This window comes from Hoplias malabaricus, chromosome 2, assembly GCF_029633855.1.
Source record: "Hoplias malabaricus isolate fHopMal1 chromosome 2, fHopMal1.hap1, whole genome shotgun sequence".
Lineage (NCBI taxonomy): Eukaryota > Metazoa > Chordata > Actinopteri > Characiformes > Erythrinidae > Hoplias > Hoplias malabaricus.
In genome coordinates, this window is record NC_089801.1 from 54,807,584 (window position 1) to 54,822,522 (window position 14,939).

Consider the following 14,939-nt stretch of genomic DNA (forward strand, 5'->3'; position numbering starts at 1 on the left):
GCTAGTTTGTGCTGGATGTCTGCATTTCATCGTGATTGACAGTTCTCTCTGGCCAATCAGCACTCCGCAAGGTTTGCATGACCACTGTTTAATCTCTCCTCAGCTCACCTGGAACAATGAAGGGCTACTAAAAAAGTACCAGGTACCAATGTCAAATGTAGCCAAGTAGAGTCGAGTAGGTACCATGCAATAGAAATGTGAGCGGATGTTTCATGTAATGGTAAGACATGTCAGTGGTTGCTATGTAGGTAACACTGCTGCTCTCCATGTGGCAGTCTAGAGTTGAATGCCCAGCCAGACAGTATCTTTGGGCAAGATTCCTATCTCTCAATTAGCCTAACTTTGTAACATGATTAAAATAGGAATATATAAGTTATACCAGTTTAGCATTTTCACCAGACTTATCTAATAGACATTCTTTAATACATGATCAAATGGCAATAACAAACATATGTCCTTATCTGATATTCAGTTCTTAGTGAAGAATGCTTCAGGAGACCAACTCCATCTAAGGTCCACCATCATTCTTCATTCGCCCGAACGCTACTAACAAGATAATAACCTGTCCGTATCCCTTTCTCAGAGCTAAATGTGAGGACTCAGATAACACGCTGTAGAGATTCTCTTGTCTCTGTCTGACGAAAGGCCGTCCTCCCTTTTCCCGCCTACTCAACACGTTCATGTCTCTCGCTCTCACTTTCTCTTTACTTTTATCTTTTCTTTGCCCGAAGTCTCACAGCCCCCAATTTCTCCTCTAAAGTCTCTCCATTTGCTAGGCTCTTTTCCCCTGCCGCTCGGCTTCTTTCACTCCTCTCTTCTGCTTCCTCTTATCTCGTTACTTTTACCTCCTCCCAGCCCCGCGTTTTTTTCTCCCATCTTAAGTCCTTCTCCTTCATTCCCCCCACCCGTTTTCCCAGCTTACTTTCCCCTCTCCTCCTCTTCACCTGTCTGTTTTAATCTATTCTTAAGCGCTTCTTCTCCTTGCTTGCATTATACTTTTTTCCCTCTCTCTCTGTTCATTTCATTGGGGAGGGTTCTCTCTCCTGGGGGTGGTGGGGGGGTGAACTCGGCGTTGTCTGCAGAATTTTGAGCACTGTGGAACGAGGTCAGGCAACATTAGAAAAGTGCTGACTGCCATTCAGCACAGTGTTGTGGGAACGTTGCAACGGCCTGCAGTGGATTAGGGGCATGTTGATAGGTGCCTTTGCCTTATATTTAAATGGACGGCGAGGAGATGAATTCTGTCTGGGAAAAAGTGAATTAAAAGACAAGTTGTTTGAGTGGTTATAAAGTTATACGAAGCAGTGATTAAGACACTGTCAGAGTTTTAGCAAAGATGGGTCACATGTTTAACACATCCTGTATTAAAAAAAAGAATGTTTTAGAAGTTGAAACATCTGTCACCCATATATTTTTTTATTTATTTGTGGAGCGTAATACAGTGGAAACCATAAAAATATGATATATGTATTATATGTAATTACAGGAACAGGCCACAAGTTTTATTTATTTTGAAATTCATATTGCATATGCAGATTTTGTGTATCAAGGCCTGTCACAGTAGCCATTTTTGTGGTCGATAAATGGTCCAAAAATAGCTGTGATATACACTATTATTGTTTTATAGGAACACTGAGTAAGTTTTTACTTTAAAATGACAACTTTAAAATCATTTTGATGCTCCACTAATTTGTAATAGGGAGCACAGGGCCTCTGTCATTGTCACTCTGGGCTCAGCACTGCAGAAACTGGACTATGTAAGGTATGGAGGAGGGCAGGTATTTACCCCCACTCCCTCCTCCTCCCCATTGATTTTAGTACAGTGCTGTAAACGTGAATTACACTAGTGGGACTCCCCAGGAGCGAAAAAAACCCAAATTTACATAGTGTTCCTTTAAGATTTTTGCCATTTTTATGATAGAACCATAACATATTAAGGCAATTACAGTTTTTTAAAGAGCAATGAACATGGTAATTAAGAATATTCAGACACTAGGATTGGAATAAAAATGTTTTAATATCTGAAATAAATAAAACATATTGAAAAAACAAACAAACACAAAAAAAAAAACACAGTTTCCAGACAAATCAAGACAACTGCCCCAAAACAGAGAGACCAGAGAAAACCAGAGAACAGAAAAGTGACTAAACTACTGGTGAAGTTGATTGTTAAGTAAATAAACATGCAAGTAAACACAATGGATGCCATATATCCATATATTATACAATAAGTCAGTAAAATAATTGTGGTGACATGCATTCTCTGTATATGACACATACATATTTATACAAATCTTTTGTATACAAATGTATTGGGATAATTTATGATGGAAAGGCACAATTGCCAGTTGATATATTCCCTCATTGTGTAGGATTCACCTACAATTTGTGTTCTTGGTTGTACTTTTGTCAAAAACATTTGTTAAAATTTATGCAGTTCCCAGGAAAGTTTTGAATGCAGCTGCCAAAAACAGACATGGTGTTATTTTGGCCCCATGTACAGCCAGTCATCCCTTACTGTCCTCAAAGACTGTATGTGAAAATACCTACTGGATCAGAACAAAGCACAAGGATATACTTTATGCTTTACATCTTATCCATACTCTGTACTTTGTGTCTTACCTGGCCTCTAAAGATGTGACTAAGGCTTTGCTGTCCTTTGTTCGTCTGCTCTGAGGCTCTTTGAAGAAGAGTTAGTGGAGCGCCTCCTACTGCTCAGTGGAAGACGTGATTTCCCTCAGCTTAATTTAATCTAAGAAACATCTCCCTGTGGTCATTGAGCTACGAGATAGGAATTGGTAATGAAGGGCTTACTGCAGCTGTGTATGTTTAAGTCCCACTTAACACTCTTTCCCAAGTAGGTCAGTGTAGTAAGTGAATACGTGAACGCAAAATGCTACAAGGGTGTGGGCCACATCTCATTGTTCTCAGATCAAAGAGAATGATGGAAATGTCATTATTCATTTAATCAGTGGCATTCATAAAACAGACTTTTTTGGGTTACACCACTTGTCAGCTGCTTTTTTACACTGATTGCATGATGTGCAAGTGGATATTTATCCCAGACCAGCAGACACAAGACTAAAGATGCAAAAAAAAAAAAAAAAAACATGTAGCTAAATAAATAAATAAAAATAAATGACTAAATAAATAAATCTGCCTCATGGTAACAGTAACATGAACAAACACATATGGTTTTTACTTCACAATTTACATAAGGTACTCAAAGGCTTTTACAAATTTGTGGCATATGGTACTTTTTTAGTTCTTGCTTACTTGTGCTTCCAACCGAGCTGAGTAGGTACTAAATTGTGACATATAAACCGAGAGACCTGTCAATCACCACCAAATGCAAATGGGGGGCGAAAATTCATTTATGGTGGCCCTCTGGCTCCGCCCCTGCTTACAACATTTTGCTTGTACCTCTACATTCTGTATGTTGTTTAAAATATGTTTCAGGACAAAAACTGAACTAGTTTTGCATTACCACTTAACATGACAAAGAACCACCTACTACTGCAGGAAAATAAATTTAACTGACACGTAAAAGGACCAATCACTCATTTGCTATTATGGCATGCTGTGTAGAAGGAAGCAGAGAGTGAATCAGGCAAAATCCTGACAGTGAGACCCACTTAAAGCACTGAAAATCAGACTTATAGTCAACTTGTGGGCAGAATGTCTGTGGCTGAGACTAGATTGGAGCTAACCCAAAACAACATTTCAGTCTCCAGATTTCTGAGGCAGATATCTGGTTCCTATCCCAGCCACAGGGAACAATTCACCCTTTTCAGTTTTGCTTGAATAAAGCAATTAATATAAAAATACTCTTACTGGGTTTGTTCATGTCTTGCTCATCCTTTCATTCATTGTCATTTTTCATTCATTGTCTGTAACCGCTCATCCAGGGTCACAGTGTGTCCGGAGCCTACCTGGAATCACTGGCAAGGAACACACCCTGGAGGGGGCGCCAGTCCTTCTCAGGATGACACATTCACTTTTGAGTCACCAATCCACCTACCAATGTGTGTTTTTGGCCTGTGGGAGGAAACCTGGAGGAAACGCACCTAACTCCTCACAGTAAGTCACCCCAAGCGGGACTTGAACCCACAATCTCCAGGTCCCTGGAGCTGTGTGACTGTGACACCACCATGCCGCCCAATTTCCTTTTAAATTTGCTATATTTTGTAAATTTGCTTTTGTGTAACCCATCTCCTCGTCTGAGGATCTTAAATCATGGCTTTTGACTCGTGTTAAACGAAGTAAATCAAACCCCATGTGTGTGGAGAAACAATTGTAAAAAAAACAAGAACAGAGAAGAAAGAGAACTGAGCAAAAATGGCTAAAGTTCAGCTCCTCGCTCTTCACTCCCATGCTCTTGCTCTAAATGCTGTGGCTCATTCTCATTTAACGGAACAGGCACGGAAAGTGGTCATTTTTAGACAAAGGGAAAAATTTGTTTTGGATCCTTGTAGTATTTTGAGCAATGAATTAAGACCCCAGGAAAACTGAGCTCACTTAGGGTGTTTAATATGTCCTAGTTATGACACAACAATTGAATTAGCATATGATTACTGCTCTTAAAGCCTCTCTTAGAGACAGCCCTGCATCAGCGTCAGTTTTGCCTGTGCAGATTCCTCACTTACTTAGGTTACCCCACCTACATAATAAATGTAAGCATTGCAAGTATACTATATTTTTAGGCATACATTATTTTTAGACAGAGATCAGTTTGCTCCAGTGGAAACCAGTTCACAAGACATCTTTGTATTTTTCTTTCCCCACATGGTTTAAAGTAGATAAAACCCTAAATTTTCCATTACCCGATTTTCAGTTTAAAGGAACACAGACGTGGTGTTTTTTTGCTTCAGAAATATTGCAAATAGAATGAAATAAAGAATAAAGGGCCTCTGCTAAAATTACCACACGAAAGGAAAGCTCATACAATTTTAATAACATTTTTTATCTGATGTTGAAAGGGAATTTAATGTAGAAGTACATGTATGTGAGAGAGCATATCCATCAATGCAAGGATCTCTGCGTAAAGGCTGACTGCTGTGCTATCAGTTATTTGTGTACCTTGGGTGTATTAAACAGAACCTATATTCAGAACTAAATTTAAATATGTTAAAGGATTTTCCTCCTGTGTTTATATGTATACGTTAATCTGAACAGCACATGGGTACGAACCAGTTGGACTACACCGCAAATTAAACCACGAAACAAGAAACTGAATTTAAGATAATGACTAAATTGACAACTATTCTAACATATACATATACATCACTAAATAAGCATCCATAAATGAACATGCAGGGTGGGAAATCTATAGTAAACTTATCAAGGGAATTACCAAAGCCAAGGTCTTCCTATTTAAATCTGTCTACTTATTAACTTTCTTAAAATGTTAAATTTTTATCGTTCAGCCAATACAGAGTGTTGCACACATGAATTTATGAATTTATGTAACGTTTTTATACCAGAGCTGTGTGTCAAGCATTGTGCACACACTGTGGTTTCACACTGATCCTTTTTGACCACTTGCCACAATAGAACATGTATGAATTGGTTCGTGGTGCATTGCCTTATAAAGTTTTCATTTACACTGCAGGGCATATTCGAACGGTTTCTTAAATCTGATTTATATGCTGAGCACCTGCATTACATGTTACAAGTGACCAAATCCCTTTGCTGGCTTGACCATTTGTGTCATAATAATAATGTAGAAATGTATAATAGTTTGTACAATTAGTTTGTACTAAAGGTGTACAGTAAAGCACTTTTACTGTTATTTTACTTTTTTTTTTTTTTTAAAGCACTGATTATGTTATGGGTTTCATTAGAACAGCTCCAGACAAAAGTCCCACATCATCTGCTTGGCCAGTGCAGATTCATAATTCATCACAGACTATCACTTTAGTTCAATAATCTACACCCCAAGACTATGTATTATCCCACCGTAACATTGTTCTTCTCTTCAGATGTTAATGCTAGTATTCTTGAAGCTTTTCTTTGTCAGTCCTGTTTAATGCAGCTGATTTCTTCAAACATATTGACTCCTGTTTCCATCCACTGGATTTTGTGTTGCATTGACTATTTATAAGACATATTGCTTTGAGATTTCTGTTCTGGTGCTTGGATATGTTCCGTAGATTTTCCATATGCAGAAGAACAGTGTTAATATCCTCTTTAGTATTGCATTGCACCATTGCAACTGCCTGGTTTCTGTGATTATCACAAAGCAGCCTCACCTGTGTCAGTTCAGTTGATATGAAAGGTTGGTTTTTATTATTATTATTTTCTGGACCTGAATTTTTTCTTGCACCAAATTTTCGAAGAAAATGACTGGGAGCAACCACCATATTTTGCCAAACTCTTAGAGAAGTTTTATTATACATTCAATTGTTACACATCAGTTTTCTTTCACTTGGCCAACTTCAGTAGCTTGATAAGGTCTGTAAGTGCTAGACTTGTGTTATAATGTTCCATATAATGTTAATTAATTAATTCATTGTCTGTTACTGCTTATACAGTGAAGGGTCGCGGTGGGTCTGGAGCCTACCCGGAATCACTGGGCGCAAGGCAGGAACACACTATAGTGGGCGCCAGTCCTTCACAGGCCGACACACATTCTCACACACACTCACACCTACAAACACTTTTGAGTCGCCAATCCACCAACCAACGTGTGTTTTTGGACTGTGGGAGGAAACCCATGCAGACACAGGGAGAACACACCAACTCCTCACAGACAGTCACCCGGAGCGGGACTTGAACCCACAACTTGTAGGTCCCTGGAGCTGTGTGACTGCGACACTACCACTGTGTCCCCGCCGTATGATATAAATAGAAAAAATTAAATTTTAGGTAGGTTTTACAACGACAGGATATTCAGTTATCAAGCAGAAACCTGTGTCATATATCATATTTGTTCATATGCTAGTAATTAAAAATCATAATTATTCGATCATTTTTGTGTTTGGTCACAAAAACACCAAGGAAAAACCAAAAGTCGTTGAAAGCTTGTGATGTTGCTGGTGGATAGGGAGGTGACTTGCTTGTCTTCAAAAGCCTCCATGGGCAGATGCTGTTCCCTCTTAGCTTGTGCCAGTGCAGCCTCAGTCCTCCAGTCCTGGCGAAATCTTTCGACATCTGCTGGGATCTGTAATCCTCTGGCCCAGCGAACACAATTGCCAGACTGGGCTTGCCAGAGCAGTGGAAATGTGTCCTTGTGCCCATGCCTGATTGTGGAGGGGCTCTGCATGAAAATGGGGCTCTGTGGGGGGAAAAAATGCAAACAGTGGCTTTCTTTGTTCCAGAAGAAGACCACTAAGAGCATAATATCTGAGGGCGTAACATCCGACCATTAGATTAAATCGTTAGGCTACATATGATGACCTTAAGTTTCTTTTTCTCTTTTTAATGAATTCCGCTTTCATTAAACATAGTCAAATAAACAGCAAGCAGCAGCTTTTATTTTCAATACTTTTTTTTTTTACCAAGGTCTTAATAATGTATGTGTTTTTCTTTTTTCAAATCTATTTTTTAAGGAGAAGGAAGAAAAAATCCTCAAAGAATTTATAGGCCAAATCCCAAGGCATGTATTCGAAAAGAAATTCACCATTCTCATAAAAAAAAAAAAATAAAAAAAAAAAGAATAGCTGAAATTTTTTTATTTGAAACCTTCCCCAGGGTAGCCAGTGGACTAAAAATAAATCAAATAAAGAAAAAAAATCTTTATGTAGAAAAACTAGGGCTCTTCAGCAAAATGGAAGAACAATTACATCTATAAAGCTTTGAATAATTCATAAATCATTGTTTGAGAAGCTGTCATTTGAAACAACAAGGCTGCTCTAGATACAGTGTCCTGGAGGAAAACTATTAGCTTGGCAATCCCATTTGTGAATGTGAACACAAAAGCTCCTCTTGCTGGAGGACTCGGTTAATAACACTTCTCATTAACCACACGGTCCTTGAGTCAAATAATATCCTGACACCTTCTGTGAGGGAGATTAAAGGGGAACACTCTGCAAACACAGGATCTGCTGTTTCTTTAGAACATAGCAATCATTAACAGTACCATACACCTATATTTGTTATTTGCTTATGTGCTGCTTGTTTAACTGTGGATGCTGTAAAGGCAGATTTGTTGAAGAAAGACTACTTTGGTAGACAGTGTGCTTAATTTGCAAGCTTTAGATCTTTTGGGTGTCAGTGCCACCTAGAGGAACAATTGGGTAAAAACAAGTTCTGTTAAAAACAAGGCCAGTATATTGCCAGTGCTATATATTCATTTTTTCATTTAGTGTTTGTAATTATTTCATCTTGTTCAGAGTTGAGGTGGGTCCAGAGCCTACATGGAATCACTGGGTGCGAGGCAGGAACATACTCAGTACGGGCTGCCAGCCAATCAGAGCATCACTCAGTCTATGGTCAACTTCACACAAATAATCCACCGACATGGTTTTGGATCATGGAAAGAAATGGGAGAACCTGGAGGAGACCCATACAGACACAAGGAGAACACCTCCCGGCAGTAGTGCCACACTCTCCACATTTGTGGACACCTTCTAATCCCAGGTTACTTCAGAAGTCAAGGGTGTTATTTTGCTGCAGTAGCAGCCTCTGCTATTGTAGGAAAACTTTAAACTAGACATTTGAACATTGCTATGAGAATTCATTGCATTCAGCCACATAAACATTAATGAGGTCATGTTCCGATGTTCTAAGATTAGTTCTGTATCACCAGTGCCACTTTAGCCCATTCCAAAGGTCCTGGATGGAGCTCCATCACTCCACAGAACATAGTTCCTCTGCTATACACACCAGTGCTGGGGACTTTACACCCCTACTTAATACTGGGCTTGGTGACCTTAAGCTTACATTTAAGTTAAGGTTTTTATATGAAGATCCTGCAAGATTGTGTCCACAATGTGCACCTTAAAGGATCTAGATTCATGATCAGAGATGTCCACACCTTTATGAGGAAATTGCTATTTACTTTTTTAAAAATCACAAATTAAAGTCTGCATGGAAAGGGTGGATGATATGGCCCTAAAATAATATCACGATATTTCAGGGTATTTTGGCAATAACGATATACTTGATGATATGACCAAGACACTAAAATATACTTGTATTAATTTCACAAACACACTACTGCAACAAAATAAATGTTATATAAATATGAATTATATTAAATTAAATATATTATATTTTAATTATATTAAATTGGTTGATTTATTAAAAAGCTTTATTTTACTACAACTGTAACAGCTTCAAACGTTTAAATCAATTTAAATATTATGATGATATGTTTGCAAACTATATGATAAGGCACAGCCCTACTGTGTAGTCATACCTAATGTGTAAAGTACTAACGTTTCATATTGTATTGCATAAAATGATGATGCGCCAAACTGGTATTAGTTGGGTCAGTATCATCCTGTTGTTTCTTGGTATTTGAGGTTTGCGATTGGGACCGTTGTAAGATATTCAACTCTGTATTCTGGAGCTCTGTATTCTTGTTTCTGTCAACTGACTGCATACATCAGCCCCAGTTCTCTAGCTGCGGAGTTCATGGTCTACCTGCTTCACTACATGTTGAACTGAAGCTTGCCTTCTTGACACACTAGGCCCTAAACGGTCTAGCACCCACATATCCTCCTGGTACTTCACTGAAGGGTTACAGTGCAAGGTATATTTTTACCAAAGCATGTCACAGACGTTTCATTCAGACCCCAGAGACCTGTGATACCTTGAGGAAAAAGGGGTAGAATATGTCCCATTTATATCTACCAAGTTTCCACATGTCAAGTTACAAGAGACCGTATCTAAGCTGTACTGTCAGACTGTAGTGCATTTGCTTATGCAGCTACATTGCTTGTCATAGTAATGACACAGAAGTGACAAAACAAACTGCATGAAATCAGATCAGATTGTCAGATTGTGGACAGTTTGTCCTGTCTAAATGAGCTGTGCCAAAAAATCTGACTGGTACTGCTTGTCTGGACAACGCCTTGGCCACCTATTTATACTGTCCTTCAGTAACATGGCCCTCACAGTTCATCTGTTTTTAATCTCCTCTGCTGTCCTTTGCTCTTCATTTACTGCCTTCAAAATTCAGCTCAAACATTTCCTCATTTTCCAAAATATTGTTTAATAATGAATATGGCATCTCTGTTTTTGTTAAAGGCAATGATTCTGGGGAACCACTCCTCACACCCCCAAGTGAATGTGTTCATTTAGAAGCTCTGCATTTTTTTTTATGTGGAACATTATGTTTGAGTAGGAAGCTGATAAATCTTCTGTAAGTTTTCATTCACTGTTTGAATGAACACAAGCTCATTTGTAACTCGAGCTGTTTTGTTTTGTAATGATTATTGCTGCAAAATTTTAAGTACAATGTTTGCAAATCTAAGTTTAACAAAGCCTGCAAAACTATTGCTTGCCTGTACTGGAGAAAGAATATACATAAATAATCATAAAAAGTGGCTTTAAAACTTGTCTTAGTGACTATCTGGCAAAATGATATATTCATTGTTTTCTACACATAGTACAAAGCTGTCACATTGATGAATTTCTGTCATTTGTCTTAATGCAGTGATTTATAATACCCATTCTGGATGGATATCTTCTAGAATGGGTGTTTTAGAACATGAAACATTCATTACAAAACATGCAAGCTGACATTGTGTTAGTTTCACCCCCATTTAACAGTCAAATGTAGGTAAATTAATAACTCCCATATTGTCATACACATGAGTTACAAATAAGTGTGGTGTTTGGTTAAAACTGACCCAAGTTTTTGCAAGGTGGTGCAGCAGGTAGTGTCGCAGTCACACAGCTCCAGGGTCCTGGAGGTTGTGGGTTCGAGCCCCGCTCCGGGTGACTGTCTGTGAGGAGTTTGGTGTGTTCTCCCTGTGCCCTCGTTGGTTTCCTCTGGGTGCTCTGCTTTCCTCCCATGATAGGTGGATTTGCAACTCATAGGTGTGAGTGAATGTGTGAGTGTATGTTGTCCTGCGAAAGACTGTCGCCCCCTCCAGGGTGTGTTCCTACATTGCGGCCGGTGATTCTGGGTCTGCTCTGGCCCCACCGTGATCCTGAACTGGATAAGCGGTTACAGTGAATTAATAATAAACCTCAGTTAAATCCGTACAATTTAATTGTTTCATGCATTCATTCATTGTCTCGAACCACATATCCAGTTCAGGGTCACGGTGGGGAACCTGGAATCATTGGGCACAAGGCAGGAACACGCCCTCATTACACGCCTGTCCTTCACAGGGTGACACACACACACTCACACCTATGGACACTTTTGAGTTGACAATCCACCTATCAACGTGTGTTTTTGGACTGTGGGAGGAAACCGGTACATTTGTAGGTGTAGTATTATTCTAAAGTGGTACTCATAAATAATGTATTTTCTTTGTGTATTATCCACATAACTGTGGACGTTAATGCCTTGTTTAAGTTTCCCAGTGGAACATACATGGTCATAGTTTAGAGCCTTTTGATATTCCATATGTCACTTTTAGGTAGGATATCAACCACAATAAGGCTATTCCTACATTATTAGTCACTAAATGTACAAACGGTGTAAATGTACCTTCAAATGTATAAGCTGTTCCCTAAAGGTATGTTCTCTTCTCCAGAAGTAGAGGGGAATATTTGTAAGCTTTTGTTACAGAACTGTGTGAAGAAGGTTACTTTGGTGTGAGTTTGGAGTGAAGTTTCCAGAACTAATCATCCAAAACTTCCACAATTACCTGTTATCATTCAGGTTCCTATGGATGAATAACATCAAATTGTCACAGAAATGTTCCAGAAGTGTAAAACCACTGCAGAAAAGCAGCAGCTGTTACCGTAGCAAAGATGTTTTTGATTGAATGTAAGATAGAACTTAAAGCATGATACCAACAAGTGACCCTTACATTTATTCAATCTTTCACAAATGCTACAAAAAAATTGCACAGTGATACAAGCTTCCAAACATCTCTTTGCAAAAGTGTCCACAGGATTAAAGCAGGGCCGTTGAAAGCAACCTTCTTAATCCTTTAAGGAACCATGGGCAGACAGTTTATATACAAAGAGGTAAGGTGTTACCCTTTGCCATTTACTTTATAGTATCTTCAAAAAATGTTTAGACCTCATCTTAGATTTCAACAAAATATGAACTTTTCTGTCTTCACACAAACAACTGTTAAAGCAACATAAATAATATACAGTTATCAAGCAAGCATTTCTCTGTTTGAAGGCAAGACAGCTGTCATGATCCAGAGTGTAGGTGGAAGTAGATCTGCTTGTACGGTCCATGTGATGGTCACACCCTGGGATCAAGTCCAAACAGAGGTCTCAGCCATTGTGTGGTAGTACTCAAGATACAAACACAGTGAGATGAAATGTAACGTTGATTTAATAAACCATGTTAGAGCAGTAAAGGGGCTACTCTGGCACCACTGCCATTTTATTAAAAAAAAAAAAAATCCAGTTCATTTTCATCTTTGTGAGTGCACCACAGAGCTGGGAAGGAGCACGAATTCAATGAGTTCAGCTTTCAACTTGAAGAATCAAAAGACCTACTCCCTTTAAAATTAAGAGCCAACATAACGTATGTAGATGTTTATCTAGAAATGTGGATATCTGAAACATCCTTATTGTACAGACTTGTTAATGTAACATTAGAGTAATCATGAACATAAAGTAGATGCATATGAAAAGAAAATGAACATAACTGTGCATGATCACCCACCAACAAATAACAAGGAAGCACTAATGTTGTCTAAAAACAAAAACAATGTGTTTAGTCACATGACATGATCAATGTAAATCAGTCCTGCTGCATTGAGGAAAGATCCTATATTACAATGGGTTATGGAGCCCCTGAAACGAGAGCACCAGATACCATTTGGTGACAACCAGACACTATCAAGTGCACACTAAATCTCTAGTGTATCTAGTGTGTGGATACTATATATAGTGTTTATCGTATCTAGTGGTTAGTGTACAGTATCTGGTACTCACCTGATCATATCTTGAGCTCACCTGATAACATCTAGTGCACACCACATAGTATCTGGTACTGACATGATAATATCTTGTGCATTTCACAGGTTCTGTATAAGCTTCTAGCCATGTTATATTTGCAGTTCCTATAGATAAATTGCCTCTTTGTTTAGCGAAGCACCTGTAGGTAAAAGTGTATGTAGTGGGATTGCACAAAGTAGCCTAATTATGAAATTACTTCCAAATGTGAGATTGATTTAACCTGGTATATCCCCCCTTTTTATAAATAAAGAGTAGACATTAATGTGCAAATATCTTGCTTATATCTAATTAAATATTTCACTGCTTTTTTTTTTTTTTTTTTTTACACATTTTACACATTTCTTCAGGGTTAATTTGACATCTGACTGCATTTTTGCAGGAAATTCCTGCAACTGTTTTCATACTCTGGCTGAGGATAGAAGAAGGGTGATGCTGAGTGGCCAAATATACTTCCAGGCTTCGGGTGACTTGTCATAGTCACATAGTCAGAGCTGGTGTAAGCAAGTATTTTCCACTTTCAACAATGGTCTATGTCAGTCGAGGGGTTCCACACCCTCCAGGTGGTCAGGGATGGGAAGGCCGGTGAGAACAGTGAGACATTTGTTCCAGACATTAAAGACAGGGCAGACCGGTTGGGTGAAGGACACGTGGAAGGTGTGAAGGTGCTGAGAGCTAACGGCATCGTAGAAGGTCAGAGAACCAGCGTCATAATCCAGCAGAACTCCCACACGTCTCAGGTGGGGGGACGGCTCAATGGCCATCTCTTTACTGTTGTGGCGCACCACCCAGGAGTTATTGCAGCGACACAACACCCATGATGAAGAGTTCTTCCCGATCCATTCGTGCCTGGGTGCAGATTTATAGGCTATTCCCACTGCGTACCTGAGAAGATATCAATCAGTCATTAGTTTCATTGGTGTCATTCGTGAAGGTATAGTGATTAAACTTCTCTCTTGTTGTCATTGATATTCTCGGTTGTTTATCACTACTGTGACACCCTGCATAGTTTATGGCCTTGAACTATGTAGCTATAATTGGGCTGGCAACCCAAAATTACTTGTAGTGTTTTTTCAAGGCTTATATTATCATGCAAAAGATTGGAACCTGTATCTTCAATAGAATTAAACCAATTTTATTGGAGATTCTTACCATTTCAAATAATAAATTAGAAGCTGCAAATACTTTTGCATTTGACTTATTCATGTTTATTCAATGGATATGATTTATATATATTTTTTATATATGATTTAAAAAATTATTTTTCATTCCAAATCTACTCAGAACAGTGAGCATTGTCTTTACTTTTTAATTTTCTTTTCAATTTTGCAATATTATGAGATCCCAGTCATTTAATTTAACAAAATCTAAAACTTGCCAAGTGCTTCCTCCGATAAGAGCTTCCCAATAGTGGCGTCCACTGTCGATGTACACATTCCCAGTAACCCCATAGCTGCTCTGGCTGCTGAACCGCTCCTGACCATGGCTCTTCTTGGAAGATGTCTCATCACGCTCCACTGTCAGATTGTCATGAGACACTTTGAGCTTCCTGTGTGCTGATTTAGGGTCGAGCTTAAATGGCTGACCTGGAAAATTAAGACGACCACATGTTAGGATATCTCACTCGGGTCAGTGTGCAGCCCTTTTCCTTGCCTGACGACTCACTGAAAATATTGGTGAAGGAAGATAAACACACAGTTGCTATTCAGTGCATGAACAATCATCCGATGTGAACATGGAACTAAGGGCTACACGCACGCTGTGTTTAAGCTTGTTGACATCTTTCATAATTGGTATATTCAGTTCAGCTTATATAAACTGAAGGATCACTGGAATAGTGCAGATACAAGGTAGGTGTTCCTAATTGTCCTTGTGATCAGCTCGACTGACCG

The 14,939-nt window shown here is 38.8% G+C and overlaps 1 protein-coding gene across 3 annotated transcripts in view; it reads right to left on the bottom strand.

Annotated features, from left to right (window-relative positions):
• Window positions 1-13,538: 13,538 nt before the first annotated feature.
• LOC136681726 (E3 ubiquitin-protein ligase Midline-1-like) overlaps window positions 13,539-14,939 on the bottom strand; it is a 74,025-nt gene continuing 72,624 nt past the window's right edge. For all 3 annotated transcript variants that reach the window (XM_066658713.1, XM_066658706.1, XM_066658720.1), the window contains exons 9-10: window positions 14,426-14,633; window positions 13,539-13,932 (exon numbers count right to left, since the gene is read on the bottom strand). In XM_066658713.1, the coding sequence (XP_066514810.1) occupies window positions 13,584-13,932; window positions 14,426-14,633 (557 nt within the window). In that variant the 3' untranslated portion in view covers window positions 13,539-13,583. The remainder of the gene's footprint in view (window positions 13,933-14,425; window positions 14,634-14,939) is intronic.